Source organism: Panthera leo, chromosome B4, assembly GCF_018350215.1.
Source record: "Panthera leo isolate Ple1 chromosome B4, P.leo_Ple1_pat1.1, whole genome shotgun sequence".
Classification (NCBI taxonomy): domain Eukaryota; kingdom Metazoa; phylum Chordata; class Mammalia; order Carnivora; family Felidae; genus Panthera; species Panthera leo.
This window is the reverse complement of record NC_056685.1, coordinates 132,837,322-132,863,379: the sequence shown is the minus strand read 5'-3', so window position 1 is coordinate 132,863,379 and position 26,058 is coordinate 132,837,322. Positions and strand designations below refer to the sequence as shown.

Genomic DNA, 26,058 nt, shown 5'->3' with positions numbered 1-26,058 from the left:
ATGGTCCAACACAATTATATTATTAAAAGAATAAATATGTAACTGACCTTTGAAATCAGTAAGACTGTTAACAATTCAACCAAAATTACAGTAAGCTGACACTCCATTAAAAGGCAGTTTTAGGGGCGCCTGGGTGGCTCAGTCAGTTAAGCGACCAACTTCAGCTCAGGTCATGATCTCACGGTTTGTGAGTTTCAGCCCCATGTCGGGCTCTGTGTTGATGGCTCAGAGCCTGGAGCCCGTTTCGGATTCTGTGTCTCCCTCTCTCTCTGCCCCTCCCTTGCTCACGCTCTCTCTTTCCTTCAAAAATACATAATCATTAAAAAAAATTTTTTTAAAGGCAGTTTTAAAGCAATTGAAGTGTGACATATGACTGTTAAGAGTACGTGGTATCTAAACTCACCAAGGACTAACTCAGTGGCTAGGACATCAAAATGCTTCACATGCTCTAAACATGTCCATCCACACCAGGGCCTCATCTTTGAAGATGCTGACTTGGAAGCCTTGGTCTGAGGTTCAGATCCCATGTGTGCACTCCCAAAGGAGATGGTATAGCAGGTTCTGGAAGGTTCTGGGAGGTTTGCTGCCACTGAAACAGGGGAAGGGAATTGGATCATGTGTGCCCTCAACTGGGAGCCATTATCCTTAGGCTCTGGACCCTCCTTTCTCACTGACCAAACCACTTTCTCTCTCATGGCTACGTCGCACACATAAGAAATACGGCTAAATGAAAATTTTCAAGAGCATTATTACTCAACTTTAAGGAATCAAAAGAGAATTCAAACAATGAAACATTTGCCTCTCCTCTAACCATGCCTAAGGCTGATGTATATCCCATGCTGACAAGGTAGGAGGGGCATTAGGGGTGTGGTCATAATGCAGCCCCCCCCCCCAGGAAAGTCATTTTTGCACTCATTTGTAGATCTCTGCCTTAAGAAAACAACAACAACAACAACAAGCATTTTAGAAAAGACATGAACTTTCCTCAGAGATCACACAGTAGCTACTGCAAAGAGCAAGGGAACTAGGCAGTGTATACGCTTCCTGATCATACTGCATCACTACCATTCTATTAAGCTGGTGCCTGTTACTCTAATTCTGGAAATCCTCTGAGAAAGGGTGCTATTTGTGACACTTATCTTGGTATTGAGCAAATTAGCAGAGAAGGAAATCAACTCTGAATTCAGGATTCCACAGGTGACAGTCGTACCCTACTTCTCAATGCTCTTAATTTGTGCTCTATTTTCAGAATAGTCAAAATGGAAAGTCGTGTTCTTGTGTGCTAGCAGTTGTCACTTAAATTTAGCAAGCTGAAAGATAATCACTGAATTACCTTGAGGAAATGTGTATTTCTGAAAGATAAGCATGTTAAAGGTTAATAAGTAACCAACTACAGTGTAAAGCTAACTCATGAACTTACGTGACCTAATTTTTCAACTAAAATTAAACCCCAGTGCAAAAATGACTCAAAATTTAAAATAGGATTTATATTTTGGTAACAACCAAGCCAACACTGACCTGTGTCTAATTTTTCAGGATCAAAGACAGAATGCCTAACTCCACTTAAGATGGTGTATTAAATTAGGTTTGTACCTAATTTACGTAACCGGAGGGAAATTTTTAGAGAATGATCTACCATTGTGATCTTTAATAGATAATCTCAGTAATAGCTATGTGTAAATATCCTATTTCTCTGAGAGAATACTTAAATTTCTCTTAAGGTATCAAGATCTTTCTTCTCCTTATAGTGAAGAATTACACTTTCTATATGTAAGTGGAGTCGAGTGGGTGTGAACGGATGCATGCGGTAGAGTTCTGTATTCCTTTGTGTTTTAGGACCTTCAGTTTCCAACAACTTCTTCAAAGTTCTTTTGATTCCACCTCCTACAATTCCATATCAAGCATGGTAAATTACAACAAGCAGAGCCTTCTGCCAAGGCTGTCTGGTAAAGAGCACAGACTTTGGAGTCTGGCAATTTTCAAATCAACTGTATGTATCTTGGGTCTCAGACACTAATGGCAGGAACCTGGGCAAATTATCTGGCCTCTAAGTCAGTTTTCGTATCTATAAAATGGGGGTACGCTACCTATCTTGAAGAAAAGCTGCGCTGATTAGAGAATGTGGGTGGAAAACACATAACAATACCCAGCCCATGGGCTGCTGTTGCTGCTGCTGCTTCTGCACTGGTGTCCTCTTTCTCCTCCACATCAAGCAACTATGATGCATAAAGCACCAGAGAAGCGCTATGGGTAATTCAAAGAGGTCATCATTTCTGAGAAGGTCCTCAGGAGCCACCCCGACTCTCTATAAAATTAGACCCATACCTCAAACCTTAAATGAAACTAAAGTCCAGACAGAGAAAAGATTTAAATGTAAAGAAAGGAAGGAAGGAAGGAAGGGAACAGCTAAAGCACTTTAAGAGATTGTGGTGAATTTTTCTTTTCAGAATTAGAATGAACAAAGCCTTTCTTTTTTTTTTTTCTCTTAAGATTGTAAGTAATGTAGGCCCCACCTAATGTGGGGCCCGAACTCGGAGTCCCAAGATCAAGAGTTGCACGCTCTACCAACTGAATCAGCCAGGTGCCCCCAAAGACTTTCTAACTAAGATACATACTCAGAATCCATAAACAATTGCTATATTTGTATAAAATACAGATATATAAAAACTTTAAAACGATTAATATGATAAATCCACCAAGAACAAACTAGTATTTGTTGAGAAAAAGATATCAGCAACCTATAGCACATAAGGCTAGATTCCAGAAAGAGCTTCTACAAATCAATAAGGAAAAGACCAACAATCCAATAGAAAAGTGGATGAAGGAAATGAACAGTTCACAGAGGAGATAAAAAGTTCTAAAACTTATGAAAAGATGACCTACTACATTCCTTACAAGGGAACAGTATATTAAAACTAATACTGAGAGACTACTTTTCACTTACCAAAGTGTCACTGACAAAATTTAGTAAAAACACTGTACTCTCAAAGGTGTCAGGGAAAAAGGCATTCACATACAGGGTTGGTTGGAGTATAAGCTGGTACAATCTCAGAGAGAACCATTTGACCTATCAAAATTAAAGTGTACATAGGTTTTGACCCAGCAACCTCACTTCTAGGAACATATCACAGGAAAGTAATTACACATGAGGGAAATTATATATGTAAAGGATATTCGTTGCAACATGTTTGTAATGGCAAAAGATTGGAAACAGTCCATCAATTAGGAGATTGGTTAAATAAATTACAGGTTATCCACACAAGCTTAGATTATAATTGCATATATAAAAGGAAGTTTCTTATGTACTAATGAAAACAGACCTTCAAGGTATGTTGTTAAATTTAAAAAGCAAGATACAAAGAAGTGCACTTGATGCTACCATATGTGTATGAATAGAGACTCCCTGGAAGGAAACATAAAAAATGAGTAATACTGATGTGTCTGAGAAGGGAAAGCTGGGTGGTTTTAAGATGACCGTATACTCTTTTTGACCAGATAATTCAATTTTTAAACAAGGTCACACAGCAAGATGTTAGCAACAGGGGAAACAGGACAAGATACACAAGATTATTTCTTACAACCATTTTTTTCTTTAGTTTTTATTTAAATTCCAGTTAGTTAACACACAGTGTAGTGTTAGTTTCAGGTGTATGATATAGTGATTCAACAGTTCATACATCAGCCAATGGTTGTCATGAGTGCACTCCTTAATCCCCATCACCTATTTCTCCCATCCCCCCATCTAGCTCTCATCTGGTGACTATCCGTGTGTTCTCTATAGTTAAGAGTCTATTTCTTGGTTTGCCTGCTTCCTTTTTTTTTTCTTTTACAATTAAAACAAATTTTTTTAACGTTTTTTATTTAGAGAGAGGGACAGAGTATGAATGGAGGAGGGGCAGAGAGAGAGATGAAGACACAGAATCCACGAAGCAGGCTCCAGGCTACGAGCTGTCAGCACGGAGCCTGATGCAGGGCTTGAACCCACGAACCAGGAGATCATGACCTGAGCTGAAGTTGGACTGACTGAGCCACCCAGGCGCCCCGCCTGCTTCCTTTTTTTAGCATGTTATTTTTACAATAACATGTGAGCATGTTATTTAGCATGTGATTCTACAATTATTTCAAAATAAAGAGTTTAAATTTAAAAAAACCTAATAATTGTGGTACATGGCTGGCTTGGTTGGTGGAGCATGCGACTCTTGATCTCAGGGTTGTGAGTTCGAGCCCAATGTTGGGTGTAGAAATTACTTAAAGATATTTTTTTAAATTCCAATAATCTATTTGATTTGAATAAGCAATATGAAATGGATCTGGAAGTCAAATGAGTGGTCAAGGCAGTGATGCTACCCTGAGTTCAGAAGATCACTGTTCAGGGTCACCAAAGGAGATCCCTCTGTGAGAACCCTCAAATCCCTAGACAGGCCTCATTCCTCTCTGTGCTCTGGCCCACATGCTCCCACAGCTGGAGCACAAATCCCCTCCCTTTCTTTGACTCCAATCAAGGCCTTCAAAGAGCCAAGAAATTTCCCCTGGGTCAGCTCCCCATTCTCTCTAAACCTCTTCCTTACTCCTGACGCCTGTGCGTTTGGTGTGGCACAGAGGAAACTGTACGGCCCACCCCACACGGAGACGCAGGCTGTCCAGATCAGCCATGACAGTAGAACAAAACTCTTCTCAGACACAAGCTGCAAATGACAACTAGGAGGTTTCAGGGGCTCCCTAATTGTACCTCTGTGAGGGGCTATGAGATGGTGTGACGACACACAAGAGAGGTGGTCAGGGGAGATTCCAAAGGGCAAAAATTTATTTTCTCTACTTCTCCTGGGGGCTGAAAGTGCCCGAATTATTAGCAATGAGTCATCCTGCCTCCTGGCTACACTTTAAAATGGAAAGAGAGATGGACAGGCCAGGACACCTTAACTTCAGGACACTAGCCATTGAAATCCTTCCATTAAAACACCCCTTGTATGGACTCCACACTCACCAAGCAACCATCTAATTCTAACATACAGGACACCTAAAGTATGGACGGTTTTGGGCAGAATGTCCAGTGGGAACCCTAGAGCGAGGGGCAACAGGAAAGTAGACAGGAGGAGTCGATAAACAGGGTAAGAAGTTAGTCAAATCTTCACTTAATTGTACTACCTTCAAGAGAAAACTAGCAACTAAAATGAGTTTGCATTTATATCCTTCCTAAGCGCTCAGCTGGTACAGGAACATGTCTCTGGAAACATGGGCAGGATACTAGAGACCTGACTTAGGAATACGGGTAAGAACTCCTATCAAATAGTCCACACACTTAAGAGAAGGAAACAACATCCTGACAAAAGGAAACTATGTGCTGTGCTGTGCCACAGGGAATGGTGGAAGACCTAGAATCTTCTAGCACACAAGACAGAATGCTACAGGTATCAACAGAACCAGGGGGTGCGTGAGGTGGGAAGGGCAGGAAATGGGATACCTTAGAGGGATGCTGCCATCATCAGGAAACCTAAAGCTTCCCAGAACCAGCCAGGCCTTTTTGCTAAAAGCGTATTAGGTGGGGCTTTTGAGTTAAAATTTACAGTTTGCTTTCCCCTACGTGCCTGCCTTAGCTTCACCTTTTTCATTCATTTTATTTGACACGCTGCAGGCCTTTACCAAATTAGACCAACGAGTCCAGTCTTGAAAGCTAACAACTGCTCTCCAAACACACCAATTTCCCTTTTCCTAAAACAAAGCCTTTAAAAGGGAAGGGAAAGTGAAGAAAGAGAGTGTGTTCACAATGCCTGCCAATTCTTTTGACCAACTTGGGGTTTCCACAATTAAGCTTTGCACTGTTACATATGCATCTTTTGCTTAAAAAAAAAAAAAAAAAAAAAAAAAAAAAAGATGAAAGGAGAAGGGACATGAAACACTGAGCACCACAACTAAGCCTTCAAGGTACTAACCAAAAGGTAAAAAAAAAAAAAAATTCCAAGAAGATAAAATGATTTAAGCAAACACTTGAACAATAAGTTGTGTGCACACACACTCACAAAAATCACTCTCTGCCTCAAGCAGCGTAGATTCAGAGTCTCTCCCTCCCTCTTCTAAGTCACTCTAAAGCTAACAGAGTGACAAAGGCTCCCCAGTAGGTGGGGGTGGGAAGGGGAGGGGGCTCAAACCTCCACCCCTCCCTCAAACCACTTCTAACACATACCCACTGTCATACTCTAAATCCTAGCTCCTGGTCCTACTCAGGATGCTGGCTTGGGCTCCAAGACCCCTGTGGCCTGTCCACAGCTATCAAGAATTTGGACATCCTTGGGCGCTTGGGTAGCTCTGTCGGCTGAGCATCCGACTTCGGCTCAGGTCATGATCTCGCAGTTTGTGAGTTCCCTCCCTGCGTCGGCTCTATGCTGACAGCTCAGAGCCTGGAGCCTGCTTTGGATTCTGTGTCTCCCTCTCTCTCTCTCTCTGTCCCTCCCCTGCTCACACACACTCTCTCTCTCTCTCAAAAATGAATAAACTTAAAAAAATTAAAAAAAAAAAAAAAAGAATTTGAGCATCCTTCAATAAGGATTCCCTACTACACATTCCATCACCCACAAGTAGCCAGTTTAGAGGCACAGGGCAAGGAGGCCAGAGCACTCAAGCTAGGACGTGCTGTACTCCTACTGCGGCAGCTTCTCCATGGCATCGATTATAAGCTGTATCACGATTTGTTGCTAATAAAGTCCCTAAGTTTACAGTTAGTTAAGTTACAGATATTTTTTTAAACAAAGGGTCTCCCTCTGTGATAAACTGTATTTTTTCCCCTGCACTGGCCCGCCAGGGGATAAGAACCAGTCTGAAAGGTAAAGGGTGGGAACAACTTGGTGAGTTCAACTCAGCATACAGGAAAAAAAGACAGAAATGGTACTTCTACTCCAATAAGGGAAAACAAGCAGTAAACCAGCAGACTAACAAGTAATATGATTTTAGTAGTGATTGATCCCGTGAAGAGAAGTAGACAGGGTAATGGGACAGGGCAGAGAATGGGTTCTTTTGGAAAAGGTGAAGGAAGAAGGCTTCTGAGGAGGTGATATTTGAGCTCTGAATGGTGGGGGGGGAGGGGGGGGGAAGGCCATGGGGGGTGTAGGGTGTCAGGGGAGCCATTTACGGAGGGGGAAGAACCAGTCTGAAAGGCACAGGAAACCAACTTGGTGAGCGTGTAAGGCACAGTGAGAAGGCCTGTGTGGCCACTCCCCACACCAATGTACTCAGCCCAGGTCTGCAGGGTGAATGGCAGTTAGGAGAGGAGGTACTACTCGGGGCAGGGGGGAAGGGGAGGGAGTCCGTGGAGAGCCCAAACAACACAAAAGTGGATGGCACCTGCCACCACATCCAGGTCTCTTCCTTTCCTCCCACTGCCATCAAAGAACCTCTAGCCTCCCATCCTCGTTCCCAGGCCTGGTCCTCCGCTGAAGTTATCCTCCAGGCATCACCTCCAGAAATGTCTTTCTCACTCCTTCATGTATCTTTCCCTCCAGCTGCAGTTTCCCAGCTCAAGTCTCACTTCTTCCTACCCCTTCCCGTGACACCCAATGGAAGGCCTCCTGAAGGCCCAGGGCACTTAGTCTTGTTGCTAAGCAAATACTGACTGTCCTACTAAGTGCCAACCGTTATCCCGGCCCTGGGGATACAGAGGTGAACCAGACAGACACAGGCCCTGCCCTCAAGGGGTTCAGCCTAGTTTCCCAGGGAGAGGAAGTGGTAAACACTTTCTACACAGTGGGGTAATTGGAACAATAAAGTTCATTTGGCTTTTAATCAGATAACCCCTAAGAGCAATTTAATTCTTCTGTGGGTGCATGTAATGTCATCTGGCCAGACCAGCCTGAAAACTCAAAAGCCAGGTGAGCCTGCTTCCCAGAGGCGTTGGAGGTCTGCTTCAAGCCTGCTGCTCCTCAAAAGTATTCCAGTTTTGACAACGAACTTGCCCCACCCGTCAGGATCAAGCCTCCACTTCTGAGCCTGGCTCCCAAAGCCTGTTGTTCACGTGGCTTCAACTTACACCCCGGTCTCCTCTACCACATCCCTCTATAAACCTTCAATTCCTTTTACCAGAACCCACTGTCACCTCCTGCCTTTTCTCTGGCACTCCCCTGTGCCACCCATGCGTGGTCCAGGAATGGCATCCAATAAATGCTTGTTAAAGGAATGAGATGCCCATGCACCTGCACCCCGCAGCTGACTTAAGTCACCCGCCTACAAAAGCTTTCCTGGCAGCATGACCCCTGCTGCTCAGAATTCTACTCTTCACTATCAATGATCAATAAGGCACTATGTAATAGAATTTTAGACTTATTGCTATTAAATTAGGTCACTGTCTCTAAGAATGTTATAAGCACCCTGAAAATAGCGGCCATGACACTACAAACCACATTAGAAAGAAATAAGCCTGAGCTCTTAACAATCATACCAGGATTTACTGAGACGGGTTAAGTTTTGTCCCCCTCAAAGCAGTTATCTTGAAGGGTTATGTACTTGTTCCTGTAATGTTTTCTTGGCTCAGGCAGCTTGGGAACTCCTCTTTCACACTGCACTTTCACAGTGTGCTAAGGCATTTTTCTCAATATCTGCAGTCTTTCTTCCTTTCTTTTAATGTTTGTTTATTTTTGAGAGAGAGACAAAGAGACAGAGTGTGAGTGGGGGAGGGGCAGAGAGAGGGAGACAGAATCTGAAGCAGGCTCCAGGCTCCGAACCATCGACGCAGAGCCTGGCGTGGGGCTCGAACTCACAAATCGTGAGATCACAACCTGAGCTGAAGTCGGATGCTTAACTGACTGAGCCGCCCAGGCGCCCCACTACAGTCTGCTTTCTTAAAGCAACAATGATTTGGATGTGAGTTCCAAAGGATCGGTATTCTTTCCTGACACTGCCTTACACACGGTGGGTTCACAGTCCTCACTAGCACTGACCACATGAGGCAGCGGGTCTAGAGCTCTGGGCAGGCCACTCACCTGGCTCTGGGTCACACCTGTGAGAGAAGAAATTGGGCTAGATGGTGTCAGCCCGTCATCTAACATTTTAGAGCAAGTTTAAAGAATTAGTAAATCCAATTTCAACAAAAGAGTAATTTGGAAAATACCATGTGGGACAACTGTATCAAGAAACAGTCTCTACTTTTTATTGTTAACCACAAAAAGGTAGACGCCAATAATGCAGTGACGGAAGACAAGAAGCAATAAAGGAAATGCTTTCACAGTCAGAAGGAATTTTCAGAGTATGCTAATGGGCTCCCAGAAAGGACATGTGCAGGGCACACCTTGCTAAGGCAGGATTCCCCCATTCGACCAAGAGCTTGAGCAGACCTAGCAGAAAGGCAGGCAAAGGCACAGTTATGCCCGTCAAACACAAGGCGCTGTAGTGAGTGAAGAGAAAGTTTTAGAATGTTCATGTGGTAGCAAAATCTCCCATTTGGGACTAATGGCAACTCAAAGAAAGAAACTGGGATAGCTTCATGTTTGTCTTTTAAGGAAGGGGTGCTAATACAGAAACCACAATAGGAATTAGGCTTCAAGAGGGTTTTCGTATGTTTTTCATCCAAATACCACAGAAGGCAGCAATCTAACATACCATGGCTTCCAGTTTAATAAGTGAATTTTTTTCTCAGGGTTTGGCTCCTTGTCAGTATTTTTACTGAAGTAAACCTAACTCACAGCAAGACTCATAGTAATCGAACTCGCTTTCTCAAAAATTTTTAGCTTATAATAAAAACTGATTCACCATTAAGACATCCCCAAGTGGTCCCTTCCTACACTGGACAAATACTTATTTTACAATATCCTTGTTCATTCAGCAACTATTTATTGAGCACATACAATGTGCCAGGCACTTAGGACGCAGCAGTTAAAAAAGAAAGAAAAAACCCAACATGGACTTAGTCCTGCCCTCATGAAGCTAATGGAGTAATTGGGGAAAGAGACAGTCATTAGAGAGAAACACATAGAAACATCCACTGAGACTGTGGTAAGTGCTGTGAGGGGCATGATACTGTGTGTGCATGTGCTGGGGGTGCAGACCTGTCAGGGGGGAGAGGGGTGTTCCCAAGGGAGTTACCTATAAACTGAGGCTAAAGGAAGGAGGCCTAAGGACAAGGGGGTGGGAAGAGGAAGTGGTCTAAGCAGGGGGAACCACATCAGCAAAGGCTACGAAGTAGGAGAAACCTGGCTGCTGAGGAACTGAAATGCGGCCAGGGTGGCCAGATCACAAAGACGAGGGAAGTGAAGTGTGAGAGGAGGAGTAGCAATGAGCCTACCCAGCCACAGCCCTGCAGGCCCTGTGAACAGGTTTCTTCTTTGTCCGCAGAGCATGGGAATCCGCTGCGGGGTTCAAGTGGGAATGTTAGATTTCTATTTTAACAAGGTCACTGGATGCAGAGAACAGAGCATGTACGAGAAGCCCGGATGCAGTCCATGCACATACTGCTGGTTCTGTTAACTTCACTAGTATCGTCAAGGTCCATGCAGGCCACAGACCACACTCATTACTTTAACAGAGAGGCTTTAATATAAAGAATGGCTAACCAGGTATAAAATTATTAACTCACTGACAAGTCAAAAAGAGTGAGACAGAGAGAGAGCACACCAATGCTGTCCTAGGCTGGGGAACCGAGTGAAGAAGTTCCGCCATGGACCTCTGAGTAGGGAGGGGGCTGTGGTGGGGTGCCAGCACCTCGGGGGGTGCAATAAGGCTGGTCCTGAAAGCACTGGGGAAACTGGAAGATGGATTCAGCTGCTGTTACGGGAAGGAACTGCTGCTGCTGTTGGAGCAAAGCAGTATTGCTCAAGTGACCCTCAGGGGAAGATGAAGCAGACAGGAAGACGCAGGCTCCTTCTTCCTTCTCTGCATCGTCCCCCCCACCCCCCACAATACCTAACAAAGAGCCAGGCGGGCAACCAGAGGTGGGTGGTAGGATCCCAGCTTCAACATTACAAAGAGCACAGAAGGCTGAGCTTGAAGCTGAGAAAACACACACTTAATAACTGACAGACCACATAAAAAGTGCCTAACATAACTTTACCAGCCACTGTTCCTTCCAACATAGCCGGATGACTCACTAACCAAAGGTATTAAATCCAGGATGCCAGTGATTTTGCTAAGACACACCAATACTTTAGGTGCCACTAAGAAAAGCTGCCACCAGTGAGACTGCCAAGTCTCCACGAACTGTTAAGATGCATCCTTACTGCAAAGATATTAGAGGGTGAAGAAGAAAATGTAGATCTCAGAATTGACAAAACAGCTTAGTATTCTTTAGCAAAATGTCAAATTTAATCAAAACAAGTCACTTCTGTAGAAAACTGTGACTGAAGAAACCAGATACGGAAAACTAGGAGCTCTAAGAGGGACCTGCTTTACCTAATTTTTTTGTTTGTTTTAACTTTTTACTTGGAGATAACTATAGATTCACATGCAGTTGTAAGAAATAAATACACAGAGATCCCTAGTCTCCTCCAATGGCAAATCTTACGTGATTATAGTACAATGCCACAAACAGGAAATTCACATTGATGTAATCCACCAACCTTACTCGGATTTTACCAGTTTCATATGTACTCATTTATGTGTGTATTTAGTTGTCTGCCATTTGCCGCATGTGGATTTGTATGACCATCACGCCACAGTCAAGATACGGAACAGTTCTGTTACAAGAATCCTGTGCTACGCCCTTTCATAGCCACAGCCACCTCTCTTCCCTACTAATACTAATCTGCGTTTTTTTTGTTTGTTTGTTTTGTTTTTTTAATTTGAGAGACACAGTGCACACACGTGCGCATGGGGGAGAAGGGGCAGCAGAAGAGAGAGAATCCCAAGCAGGCTCCATGGTTAGCATGGAGCCTGATGTGGAGATCGATCCCACGACCCTGGGATCATTACCTGAGCCAAAATCAAGAGTCAGACGCTCAACCAACTAAGCCACCCAGGTGCCCCTGATCTGCATTACTTTTAAGGCGAAGACCTTATTTATTATTTTATCATTATTTGTCACATTGAGTTTTCTTCCATATTTAAAGAGTGATTAAAGAATATGGCATCTCAGTTGGCTTTGGGTTAGCTATTCTTATACAGTAGTGCACTGCAAAATGGTAAAGACCTTTCCAGATAAGGAAATCTTTTTTTTTTTTTTTAATTTTTAAATGTTTTATTTTTGAGAGGCGGGGGAGGGGCAGAGAGATGGGAGACACAGAATCTGAAGCAGGCTCCAGGCCCTGAGCTGTCAGCACAGAGCCTGACATGGGGCTCGAATTCATGAACCAGGAGATCACGACCTGAGCTAAAGTCAGTCGCTTAACCAACTGAGCCACCCAGGTATCCCGGGAAATCTTATTTTTCAAGGAGGAGATGGCACCATAACCCTATCAAGTACTAGTCGTGTGACCATTGCATTCCCACACTCTCGTCTTCTCCGCCTGAATCTCTGCAGCACTGAATGTTAGCTTCTATAATTATCACTGTGATTGGTATTATTATAGCCTGATTATGTCTCCCATGATCCAGTTTTGCTATCCTCTGATACATTTTTCACAGAGCAGCCAAAGCGATTTTTATAAAAATAAAATCCAAACATGCCAGTGCTTGCTTAAAATCCCTCCATGACTTTCCGGACCAAGCCTCATTTCCAGAGCCTGCCATTCAGACCTCTTCAAGGCCTGGCACTCACTTGGTCGCCAGCCTCTCTAGACCCAGGGCAGGCAGCTCCTCGTCACCTCCTTCCCCTGGACCGCTGCTCATACCTTTCATACTCAGGGTGCTGCCTGCTTGGCAAAACCTCCGTGATGCCCTTCACTGTAGGCTTCGTGTCCCCTCACTAAGCGAGTGCTCTCTTTTTATTGTGATAAGTTATCTGTGACATAAAACTTAACCGTTTTAACTATTTTTAAATGTAGAGTTCAGGCCTTAAGTACTTTATTTGATTTTAACACAAGTTTATTACTCTAGACACTGCACACATTGCAGTATATAACAGTTACCCATGAAAGAGAAGAGGAAAATAACAGAAGTTACAAACTAGAGAAGACACAGTGTCATTTAATAGGAAGGGTTAAGCGATTATTAACAGTTAAGACCCGAGCTGTCCAATATGGTGGCCACTAGCCACATGGGGCGATTTAAATGAACTAAAATTAAATAAAATGTGAAAATTAGTTTCTCAGTCATACCAGTCACATGTCAAATGTTCAAAAGCCACATGTGGCTACTGGGCACCACACTGGATAGCACAGATGTAGAATATTACTTTTCTTTTCTTTTTTTGAGGGGCGGAGAGAGAGGGAGAGAGAGAGAATCCCAAACAGGCTCCATGCTCAGCATGGAGCCCAACGTGGGGCTCAAGGTCACAACCGTGAGATCATGACCTGAGCAGAAATTAAGAGTCAGACGCTTAACCAACTGAGCCACCCAGGCGCCCTCAGAATATTTCTATCACTGGAGAAAGTTCTACTGGACAGCACTGCTTAAGACTATTTTTAAATGAGGGGCGCTTTGGCTCAGGTCATAACTCACAGTTTGAGTCTGAGCCCTGCCTCGGTCTATACACTGACAGCTCAGAGCCTGGAGCCTCCTTCAGATTCTGTGTCTCCTTCTCTCTCTGCCCCTCCCCTGCCTGTGTTCTGTCTCTCTCAAAAATAAATATTTTTAAAAAGAGACTTTTTATTTAAAAAAAATTTTTTAATGTTAATATATTATTTTTGAGAGAGACAGACAGACAGACAGAGAACAAGCAGGGGAGGGGCAGAGAGAGAGGGAGACACAGAATCGGAAGCAGGCTCCAGGCTCTGAGCTGCCAGCACAGAGCCCGACACAGGGCTCAAACCCATAAACTGCAAGATCGTGACCTGAACTAAAGTTGGCCACTTAACTGACTGAGCCACCCAGGCGACCCAAAAAGAGACTATTTCTAAATGAAATGAAAAATACCCAGCTGGTGAAAGGCAAGGCACATGGGCAGGAGCAAGACCACAGCCACAAGGGAAGCTGATGCATGTTGCAAGCATGTAGAAACCCGGTATACAGAGACCACAACCTTGGCCTGTGTCCATACCCAAAGGCCATAAAAACTCCAAGCTAATCTGTACCCAAAGGTATGCTTTTAAGTAAATAATACATGCTGGCAGTAAGGACACTAATCAAAGTGCCAACAGCAGTAGGTGCAGAGGCTAAGAATGGAATGGTTAAGACGGTGAAGGCATCAGGAAGCCAGCAAGGCCTCTCCAGAGAGGACCATGTTCAGAGTGTTAAAGAACAGACTTCAGTTAGGGAGACAAGGTGAGGAGCGCGTTCCAGGCAGGGTCCAAGGTCACAGAGCTAGTAGGTGGCAGAGCTGAGTTTCAAACACAGGTCTGCTTCCGCAGTGATCTTGACCACTCTGTCAGATTGAGGACAGTGCAGGAGCAGAACAATCTGAGGCAGAGGGTGGGTGGAGCCTTAAGAACAACTAGAAAATGACAGGAGAAGGGTCTAAGATAAGCAGGGGCACAAAAGGCTTTGTCTTTCAGGCTAAATTTGGACTTTATCTTGGTGAGGAAGCGCTGAAGAAATCTAGTAAGCAAAGTAATTGAACAACCACATTTCCATTTCAGAGCTAGCCTCCCACGCGCGTGGAGGAAGGCTATCTGGCAGGAGGAGAGGACAAGAGGACAGGTGAATCAGGAGGCAGTGCAAGGTAAGGGAAAGACTTTAGGCTCCGGAGTCAGCCCAGCCAGCTCTACCCAGCACACCACGTTGGACACGGGTTCCCCTCCCTGTTTCCTTTGTGTGAAAGAGGGTACCCCATTTTGCCGGGGGTGAGGGACCAGCCTCTTCTGAGAACAGCTGCCAGAGTTCTGACAACACCCTCCTGCCGTCCTCTCTGGGACAGGGGGCGCTACGAGGACAAGGCAGGCTTGGAACTGCCAGGGCCTCTGGCTGCCAGACTGAAGCAAAGCACGAGCCAGCTCAGCCTAGACGTACAGAGAAGGGTGGGGCCCCAGGCTTCCTAGTACACAGGCTGGTCCGTCCCTCTATCGGTTTAAAGGTGTGCGCTTGGTGTAGGCTGCCTGCAACTCAGACCCACGATAAGTTTGTGGTAAGGATTACATAGGACACACGTAAAGCACCAAGCACGCTGCTTTGTGAATGTCAGGTACTCAACATGGGTGGTGTTTGTGGTGCTACCAAAATCGTTTGGGCACCAGAAATGCACCTGAACCAAGGCCTGCACAGTGAGAATAAAGAGGAAAGATGAAATCTCAGAAAGATACTCGTAGAGAAGTATCCAAAGTGCTTGGTGATGGGGCACCTGGGTGGCTCAGTCAGTTAAGCATCCGACTTCAGCTCAGGTCATGATCTCACGGTTCGTGGGTTCGAGCCCCACGTCGGGCTCTGTGCTGACAGCTCAGAGCCCGGAACCTGCTTTGGACTCTGCGTCTCCCTCTCTCTCTCCTCCTCCCATGCTCGTGCTCTGTCTCTCTCTAATTCTCAAAGATAAATGTTACAAAAAAAAAGGGGGGGGGGGCTTGGTGACTACCTGAGAAAGGCAAGAGAAAAAGAAATGGGTGAGACAGTCATTATCAAAGGAGATGTTTTTGCCCATCAGGGGACATCTGTGAACGTGAGGAAAACCTATTTGTCACAACTGAAGGCACAGGGTACAACTGGCACCTAGTGGGTACAGGCCAAGGATGCTACTCAACACCCTACAACGCCTGGGACTGGCCCCCAAAACAAAGTATTAGCCAGTGTCAAGTGTCCGTTCCAAGGTTTAGAAACTGTGGTCTGAGATGATTTCCAGGTTCCTAGACTAGGGTCACTGGTAAAGACTGGGTTGTCAATCAAAGGGGAGCACCCAAGAGGAAGAACAGAGAGGTCTGGGGCTGGGGGAGGCACAACGCAGGGAATGAGCTCGGTCTGGGATGTGGTAAAACTCGTGTGCCCATTGAGGCGCCCAGACAGACCTGCTGAGTAAGGGCTTGGAAACATATCAGAGGAGAGGTCGAGACGTAACAGGAGTCGGTGTTAAAGTGCCAAGGTAGAATACCAGGTCCCAGGAGTGCTGAGTTTCTCCAGGGAGCATGAGGAGAGGATGGCAAAGGACAGGTCCGAGGATGATATAAATCTTAGCAAATCATGGCGTATAAAACCATGACATCTTCCTTATAACTGAGTTAATGTCTAGGACAGATGCATATAAAAGGACGCTTGTTACCAACAGTATGTCAACAGTTCCCAATCCTCGCCTTTATTTACAACTTTAACACCACCTCAACTGCAGTAAAGAGAAACACTGAGGAAGTGTCCAACTCATCTACCTGTTTTAACCACTGAAAGCAATGCCTGACAAATGCTAGAGAAAATAATTTTGACCAAAGTGCTAGTAGTGCCCGGTAAATCTGGAAGCAAGATGGAGTCACAAACTCTCTTACCACTTTTAAGCAAAGACTGTCCAAGACACACATCTTCAAAGCTATTTTATAAAGATAAAACTCTGTATGTTCGGCAAACAACATTAATGGGCTTGCAGGGGTGGGGGGTGGGGAACAGTGCTGGGTGTTAGTTCGGGAGAACAATGATCAGAATCTACGTCCCCACAGTATGTCACGGAGGACAGGGCGTCTTTATGCCCGCGGTCATGTCCCACTTGACTGTCGGATCCGTGCAGCAAAACAGTCACACGGGTACTGTCATCTCTGCTTTATAGTCGAAGAAACCATTTCAAAGATTTCTGTGATTTGCCCATGCTCACAGAACTTGTTACAGGGCAGGGAAGGAGGACATGCCCTGTGAAACCCGAGAGGCAGACAGGAAGCAGGGAGGAGTACCAGGCCCCTGCTTTATATATGAAAATAAGGGCCAGGCCCAGAACGAGAGTGACAAAACACGCACTTTACATGCATTAGTCTTTCAATCCTTTATGCCTTGGGTTCTATTATCATTCCCATTTTAAAGTGAGAAAACTGAGGTTCAGAGACTTTAAGTAAATTACTAAGTTTTACACATAGTAAGTGGCAGAGCTGAGTCTTAAACCTAGGTCTGTCTGATGCCCAAGCCCAAGTTCTTAATTTATTCTTTGTCTTTTGTTTAATGCTGAATTTTCCAGATTGTTTTGGTAAGATGAAGGTTTGGGCTGTTTCTATTGCCAGCCAGATGGGCTACATGTCCAAACAGGCTGGAAGAAAGGAAAGCTGGGTCTATTTATTTTGTTATTACTCTCTATTAAGTATATGATTTGGATAGAGAGGGGCCAGCGTAAGCTGTCATTAAAGCCTCTGTGCTTGAGAACTTAGGGGGAAAGCGAATGCTCTAAAGGAAGGCTGCGATCAACATAGACTACAATAAACTGGGGCTCTCTTAGTCAGCTACTCACATTTTGAAGTCTTATCAATAGGAGATTAGGGACAGAAACATTAAATGGCTGACACGTTTAAAGAGAACCTAATGTGGGAAAGAAACATTTTTCCATCTGGCTCAATTACTTACATGCCAAGAAAAAAGAAAATGAAAAGGAGCTGGGAATGTTGCTGCTGTGCTAAACATGTGAATATGCTTTCACATGCCACCAAACCCCCCTTTAGCCAGCTCTTCGGACACAATGTCACGTCTGCAGCGGCAGAAGCTTTCCCAATGCCAAAGTCATGGGACAAACAAAGATCCCTGGGCCTGCCTTTTCCTTCTCCCTGTTTCAAGCATCTCTCATCTACAAAGAATTCAAAACACATGTAAAAATAAGTATTTAGTACTTGAATTACTTTTTGGATGAAGACTTGACATTTCTGTTATTCTTCTAGTCTTAAAAACAATAAAACTTCTGGGGATAATTTTTAAATAGTTTTTATTCTTAAATATTTAGTGCACACAAAAGAACACCCATGTACCCACCACTCAGTTAAAGAATGAAACCTTCCCAGTACCCAGAGCTCCTTGTATCCCTCTATGACCCCACCCCTTCCTACCCCATGAGTTAACCACCCCTCAGCTAAAGGCCTGTCAACCCCTAGCTTTACCACAAAATGCTTTAGAGCCTAAACAATCTATTTTTTGTTTTATGCATTTTTATAAATGGATTCATACTATTTTATTCTTCTGTGACTTGCTTTTCTCACTCAATACTATGTCCCTGAAATTAATTTATGTTGTGTTACAGTTCATTCATGGAAATGCTGTACAGAGTTCCACTGTTAACGTACCACAACATATTTATGCATCTTTCTTTTGATGGACAGTTAGGTTTCCAATTTGAATGACGACACACAATTGTCGCTGTAACATCGGGTACCCGCCTCCTTTACAAACATATGTAACAAGAGTTCTTCAGTGACGTAGGTTCTTAAAGACAACTCGAACTGCTGGGTCACACTGTCCATGTTTTCCACCTCCACTCATATTGCTACATTATTTTCCGAAGTGATGAGTACAATTTACGCTCTCACCAGAAGAGTATAACAATTCCTGTTGCCCCATATCCTCACCAATTCTTGGTACGGTATTTTCCAATCTTTTAATTTTTGCTAATTTGAGGAATAAAAAATGGTATCTCATTGTGGTTTAACTTGCATTTCCTTGATTACTCATTAAGTTGCACCCCCCCCCCCAAACATTTATTGGCCATTTAGGTTTTTTTCTACTGTGAAATTCATGTTATTTTCCTACTAGGTCTTTTTCTTATCAATTTGTAAGAGTTCTTTATGAATTCTGGATACAAATCCTTTCTTGATATTATGCACTGAAAATATTTTCCCTTTAGTGTAGACACTTTCATTATAGTGTCATTTAATGAAGTTCTTAATTATAAAAAATATGAATGCATCAACATTTTCATTCATGATTTGTGCTTTTGCATCATGTTTAAACATCCCCATCCCAAGATCATAAATATTCTATATTTGTTTCTGTAAGTATTAAATCTTTCCATATTTCTATGAATCCATTTGGTATTTATTTTTGTATATAGTGTGTCTGATTTGATCCTTACACACAGAGGGAAAATGATCATGTAAAAATGGAGGCAGAAATTGGAGCATTACAGCTACACGACAAGAAACCCCAAGTATTGCCAGCAAACACTGGAAGCTAGGAAGAGACAAGGAAAGATTCTCCCTGTTGCCTTCTAGAGAGAGCCTGACTCTGCCAACACCTTGATTTTGGACTCCCAGCCTCCAGGAATGTGGGAGTGTAAATTTCTGATGTTGTAAGTTACCCAGCCTGTGGAATTCTGTTGTGGTACCCCCAGAGACTAATCCAATCACATGGAGTGTCCCAGCACCTTTTGTTTAAGAGTCCATCCTCTCCTCTGCTAACCTGCAGTGTCAACTGTCACCTTTCCCTACTGATTGGTAAGACCGGTGCTGTCACATCACAGATTCCATACACATGTGGTCTGAATCTAGGCTTTCCACTCCCGATCTATCCATGCAGTTTTACAACACTGCCTTACTTCTACAGCTCTGTGTTAAATCAGGGTAGGGTAAGTCCTCTTGCTATTTCTGTCCTTCCCTCTTCCGTATAAATTGTAAATCAGCTTATCAAGTTTCAGAAGAAATTACTGGCACTTAAAAAAAAGGAAAGAAAAGCTGGGATTCTTATTGGAATTGCTTTGAATTTAAATGCCAATTTGAGGAGAAATGACATTTTCATCCTTTTTTAAAGTTTTTTTTATTTTTAAGTAATCTCTCCACCCAACGTGGGTGGGGCTTGAACTCACGGCCCCAAGATCAAGACTCACATGATATTCCAACTGAGCCAGCTAGGTGCCCCAGAAATGACGTCTTTAAATTACTGAGCCTTCTTACCAAGTCATGACAGAGCTCGATGCTTATTTAGGTCTTATTTAAATGTCTCCTAATATTTTCTCCCATGGAGGCCTTGTTAGGTTTAGTCCCCAAATTCTTTCATTTTCTGTTGCTACTCTAATGATACTTAAAAAAACAAAAACTATGATTCTTTTTTTGCTTCTCTTTTTATTTGAGAGACAGAGACAGAGAGAGAGAAAGAACAAGCAGGGGGAGGGGCAGAGAGAATCCCAAGAAGACTCCACACTGTCAGAGCAGATCCCAATGTGGGGCTCGATCCACGAACTGCAAGACCATTACCTGAGCCGAAACCAAGAGTCAGACACTTAACCAACTGAGTCACCCAGGCACCCCTAACAACTATTACTCTTAAACATAAAAAAGATGAAATGGTGATCTTTAGAAACAGTTCCTAGTCATATATTCATGGCTAGTAACCTCTTGACTGACCATCTCATACAGAAGTCAGACATTTTAATAATGATATTAATCTACTATTTTAGTGCTCATTATGTGTTGGACACTGCCCTAAATATGTAATCCTCACGCCTCTGAGGTAAATTCTATTAACCTCATTCTACAGGTGAGGGAACAGCTGAGGACCCAACGAGGTGGCTCTGGAAATAAAAACCAGTATTTGGCTCCACTGCATAATTTTTTTTTTAAGTTTTATTTATTTTGAGAGAGAGCGCGTGAGTGGGAGAGGGGCAGAGAGGGAGAGAGAGAGAATGTTAAGCAGGCTCTGTGCTATCAGCACAGAGCCTGATGTGGGGTTTGGTCCCACGAACCAGGAGATCGTGATCTGAGCAGAGATCAATAGTTGGACGCTTAACCAACTGAGCCACCCAGGCACCCCGCACTGCCTAACTTCTTAAATACTATTGTATTGTCCCCTTGTATTGTGGTAGATGAGAACAGTAAAATCCACCTTAACTTCAGAATCCAAGAAGAATAATTATTTTCTAATAATCAAAATCCCCTTAGGCTGCCCAAATTCACACGGGTTCTCCAAATCAAAATAGCACTGACACTGCATTCAGGGATTCAAAACTACTTTTCTGATTAATTTAGAAGAAAATACTCTCTAGGTGATAAATACCCAACACTTTTAATAATTATATTTAAAAAAAATTAAATCATATAGTAAACCAAGAATGTCACAAAAGCTGGTATTTACTTATTTCTGTTTGTTACAATGGTAATTTTCAGATAATTACTCAATTACTTAAATATTCTCAATGTTTATATGTCAATTTTCAAATTAATGACTCACTTTCAAGTAATGGACCTCACTCAGACCCTAAAGCTTCTAGGTTGATGGTTATTACTACTTCTGTGGGCACACCAGCATCTGACTAATCTTGTGCTTTCGGTGATTACATTACTGCTTTGCGTGTAAATTCTTTCTTAATATATTAGTCACAGAATCAGCATATTCAGAGTACCAGTCATCTTTTGACCTCTAGTCAATACCAAAGGATTCTTTTCAATTTTGATGAATACAAACATGATCTCACCTTACGTTAACAAATAATCTATGAACGACCTCTACTTATTTAATTATTTTTGTGTTCTACGATGCTACAAATACTTACTAAACTTCTTCCAAGCACTTGGCGTGTATCATTGAACACAACAAACACTGACAATTTTCCCTATGAGAACAAGCCAACCAATTGAAAAAAACAGGCCCAGCACCTTCCAGGTGTGGTTCTGGAGTGGCTGGGAATAGCGGATCAGCCTATTAGATCACATGTGTGGAATACATCTGAAATTAAAACCATCATCAAAATTAATGTATGCTAGGCAAAGTACCCTTTGCCTGCATACGGTTTTCAAAATGGGTACGTGGAACAATGCTGACTGGTAAGATAAAAATGCATCAGTACTTTCAATATAATAACTGCAAGGGTCTCCTTAATATCAGTAATTTCGCTGGATGAAAGAAAATAAAGATTAAAAACCAACGGCCTTTTTCCTATGCCCAATTCAGTGAACTGTAGGCATCCCTACAAAACCCCAGTAATTGGCAACTTATTAAAAAAAAAAAAAAAAGAAAAGCAGTGGCAGTGGCCGCAGAGAGAGAACAACAGCAGGTTGGTGTAAGTATAGCAGGGCTTCTTGATAGCTCCAGGCGGCTCTGCAGCTGCTCTGCAGTCAATTATTCTCACAAAAGAGCATCCACGAGGCCAGGTAGCCCCCGGGTTGGTTACACAAGTTCTCATTCAGAGATACATCATGCTTACAAATAGTGGCACAAGCAATAAAACCCAAGTTCCACAAACTGCTTTGCAACACATAAAATTTACTCCAGCTAATCACTTGGAGGCTTTTTCTGAATACGGTGGAACAGAGGAAGCAGAAGGGCAGGTCAACAGCCAGCAAGATGTACACTGCCCAGGTTCCACCAGCCCCTGGGAACCAAAGCAGCAGTAGGTGATTCTGGATGACTGACCACAGCATCTTCAACCAGGAGGAAAAGAATTGAACCTGAGTTCCCACTTTACCCTAATGGTCTGTGAATAAGTAGCAGACTCTCAGGTTTCACAGCACGGACCAAAATTTGCATTAGAAGATCCTGCCCCACGCCTGGGTGGCTCAGTCGGTTGAGTCTCCGACTTAGGCTCAGGTCATGATCTCACGGTTCATGAGCCCCGAGTCGGGCTCTGTGCTGACAGCTCGGAGCCTGGAGCCTGCTTCGGATTCTGTGTCTCCCTCTCTCTCTGGCCCTCCCCTGTTCGTGCTCTGTCTCTGTCTCAAAAATAAATAAAAATTAAAAAAAAAAAAAAAAAAGATCCTGCCCCATACGTCCTTCTCATAATTAAACTACCAAGAACCCACAGAGACTAAAATACAGTTCCAATGGCTTATAAAATACAAAGACTAGATGTTCACAGTCCCTAAAAACTTAAAGAGATGTGGCAATATATAAAGACAGTTAATGCATTTTGCTCAAAATTTTGTATTATAATATTTCTTTTCTTTTCCTTCCGTTTATGGTAGGGGTGAGTAGTAGAGGGCTGAAGAAGGCAATGCTATTTGGGTAGAAAGAGGGCAAGAAGGAAAACTGAGGAAGAAATGGAAAGGAGAGAGAGACACATCATAATGGGCAAAAGAGACAAAGTAAGGATCCACCCCACAACTAACACTCCTTCTGGATTCTAGATCACTGCACCCTGCAGAAAGATGGGGCCAGAATTTTCAGCAGTTTCTGGAGGCACTTCTCGGCTGCACCTGCCATGTGGCAGGAAATGAAAACAAAACATACAATCGCAGAAGCAGAAGGCCTCACCACATGAAAATGTTCTGACGGCTGAACCTAAGGCTATATAAAGAAGATACCAGGTCTCAAAAGTTCACCTCAAATGCAGAACTTACTGTAACTGTAAAGATTTTCCATAAGTGGCACTGATCAAAGTAATCATTAAAGAATTTATTGGGCTCTCTTTCCAATTTTGTCTCTTTCACTGCACACTTGTAGATTTCTGCATTCTTATGACATACCTGAAAGAGATCAAAGTAGAACCAAAGGGTATTCTCATGAAGCTGATTTCTATGATGGAAGGGCAAAGATGGGATTGATGGTCAATCCAAAGATGGATTGATAGAAAGAGGAAGGTGGTTTATATAGCCAGAAGCAATCCTGATGGGAATCCATTAAGGGGGTGAGGCAGACGCTGGGCAGGGGGGAAAACCTGGCATATTGTGACATGTGAAGTCTTTGTGATGCACTAGAGTGTCTGACAGCTGGCTGGGAAGCACCAACAGCACAGGACTGAAAATGGGGTTTGTTCTGAGCTATTGGTGAAGTTTGTTAAACAACACAGTAAACACCAATAATTAGTTCTCTCCACTTAACAAGACAGGTTGACAATCAGTGGCCACCATTTTTTGAAACCTGCTAGTAAGCTAATGCCAAACTGAAGCCTCTTCCACACACACACACCTTGGCCTCATCAGTCTCAGCCAACGAATGGGCCTGATGTCCTCCTCACTAAATTCAAAAGTATGTTAAATCAAAATGTCAGTGAAAATCTGGGCAAGAAAGGCTACCAAGAAAAGACATCAGGAGTGTAGAAGACAGACAGGATGGAAGCAACGCTGAGGGGCTATAACTTTTGAGATATGTAGCAGTACCAACTCCCAGATGGATAATCAGAAAAGCAGAGTACCTCCCACCTGCAATGTCCCCCCTCCAATATTCTACTCAGGCCACGCCTATTCCTATTCCAGTAGGCTTTCTATGCATAGGCCCCGCCCCTTCAACACATCTGCAAGAACCTGAGGTCCCTATGGGCCAGAGATGTGGAGGAAACATTTTGGTCTTCAGAAAGCTATGAGGGTGACTAACCAACAGTGTGAGCTACCCATCTGAAAACTGAGAAACAAGTCATTCGCCATCTTGAAGCAATACATAAATTAGATTGAACTTTTTTATTAAAAATATTTTTAAATGTTTATTTATTTTTGAGAGAGGCAGAGAGAGAAAGGGGAGCATGAGCAGGGGAGGGAAAGAGACAGGGAGACAGAATCCGAAGCAGGCCCCAGGCTCTGAGCTGTCAGCACAGAGCCAGACGCAGGGTTTGAACTCACGGACTGCAAGATCATGACCTGAGCTGAAGTGGGACGCTTAACTGACTGAGCCACCCAGGTGCCCCACAACCAGGTTAAATTTTTTAAAATGATGGTCTCCTTTTGAAAGACAGACACCCTCTGCTTCACAATTTCCAACCCTATCTTTCATCCTACATGCGTTTATATACACTTACAGGTAGCAATGGTTCATTTACATTTCCTCACTGAGTGCAGAAAAATCACAATCTATTTGCAATTACAATCCCCTAAAAATAAGTTATGTGATTCTTTCAAATGTGAAAGGTAACAAGTGGAAATATTCTTGTTAAAACTTATAATAGAAAGTTGGTCATTTGTAAAATAGATATGCCAGAGGCAAAAATGAAAAAAAAAAAAAAAGTCATTTGGAGGTTTTAAAAGCCTACTTCGGTTTTTAAAGCAGCATTTGTAGCAGGGTATATTGGAATATAAACATCAAATTAAGTGACTTTAACTAAACTAGAACAAGTACAAATTCTCTGACTTTCAAAATCCATCAGGTAAATTTTCAAAGCCTCATATACATGATTTTCTTGGCTTATACTACTTGAGACAAAAGTAACTTGACATTTCTTAGTGATTTACATTAAATGATCCTTCCAAGCTTAGGCAAAACTCATCTAACTATTCTAAAATTATATGATTTGATGGGCGCCTGGCTGGCTCTGTCGGTAGAGCGTGCGACTCGTGACCTTGGGGTCGTTGAGTTCAAGCCCCACGTGGGGTATAGAGATTACTTAAAAATAAAATCTTTTTAAAAATATTGTATTATTTGAACACGGGCAAATTTCCACACAGAAACATTAGTAGACCAACACTTGAGCAGAGACAAATCTAGAATGAAACCAGTATTTCATATTCCATTATTGCTCAAGGCCCAGCTGTATTTAGTAAGAACTGTAGACAAGTGTCCCCCGCTGTGTGGTGTTTTACATCACTCTTACAAATCCGCTAAAAGCAAAACTTTATAGTAGAAAGGTAACCAAAGATGTTTTAAAGTTTCCAAAACTAAGTATGCAAAAATATGTTCAGGGCAACTTTTTTTTGTGAGGGGGGGAAGGGGCAGAGAGAGAGGGAGAAAGAGAATCCAACCAGGTTTAATTTAAATTAAGGACTGTGTCTTCTGATTGCTGACCATTGTAATTCCTAGGAATGCAGCGTGCCTGGCACATCATAAATATCAATATAACCTACAATATATATTCTATATACATCCACATACATAAATAAAATACCTAGAAGAATATGCATTAGTTGTTAACAGTGGTAGCTCCAGGGAGTAGGACTGAGGTCAGGTGGGGAGGGATCTTAAAATGAGAAATGGGGGAACTATAATTTTATATACTTACCATGATTTAAATGTTAGGCAAGAATATTACTTTTTAAATTCTTTTTAAATTCTGAAATGATTTCAGACTTCCAGAAAAGTTGCAAATATGGTACAACGAATTCTTTGTCAGTCTCACGTTTCATCATCCCAAATACTTTAATACATGGTTTTCTTTAAAAAAATTTCTTCTATGTAACTGCCATACAAATATCAAAATCAGAAAATTAGCACTGATTTGTTACTATCATTTCATCTTCAGGCCCTGCTCCAGTTTTGCCACCTGTCCCAGCAGTGGTCTTTACAGCAAAAGGATCAGTTAAGAAACATGGCATTAGTTGACAT

At 42.9% G+C, this 26,058-nt stretch overlaps 1 protein-coding gene across 12 annotated transcripts in view; it reads right to left on the bottom strand.

Annotated features, from left to right (window-relative positions):
• The window catches only part of TNRC6B (trinucleotide repeat containing adaptor 6B), a 249,751-nt gene that overhangs the window by 87,533 nt on the left and 136,160 nt on the right, over nt 1-26,058 (bottom strand). Inside the window, exon 1 of one of the 12 annotated variants that reach the window (XM_042947890.1) lies at nt 23,277-24,239. The exons of 10 other annotated variants lie outside the window; for them this stretch is intronic. In XM_042947890.1, the coding sequence (XP_042803824.1) occupies nt 23,277-23,314 (38 nt within the window). In that variant the 5' untranslated portion in view covers nt 23,315-24,239. Of the gene's footprint in view, nt 1-403; nt 3,827-23,276; nt 24,240-26,058 lie in introns of those variants that run through there. One more of the 12 variants, XM_042947895.1, reaches the window with a different exon arrangement.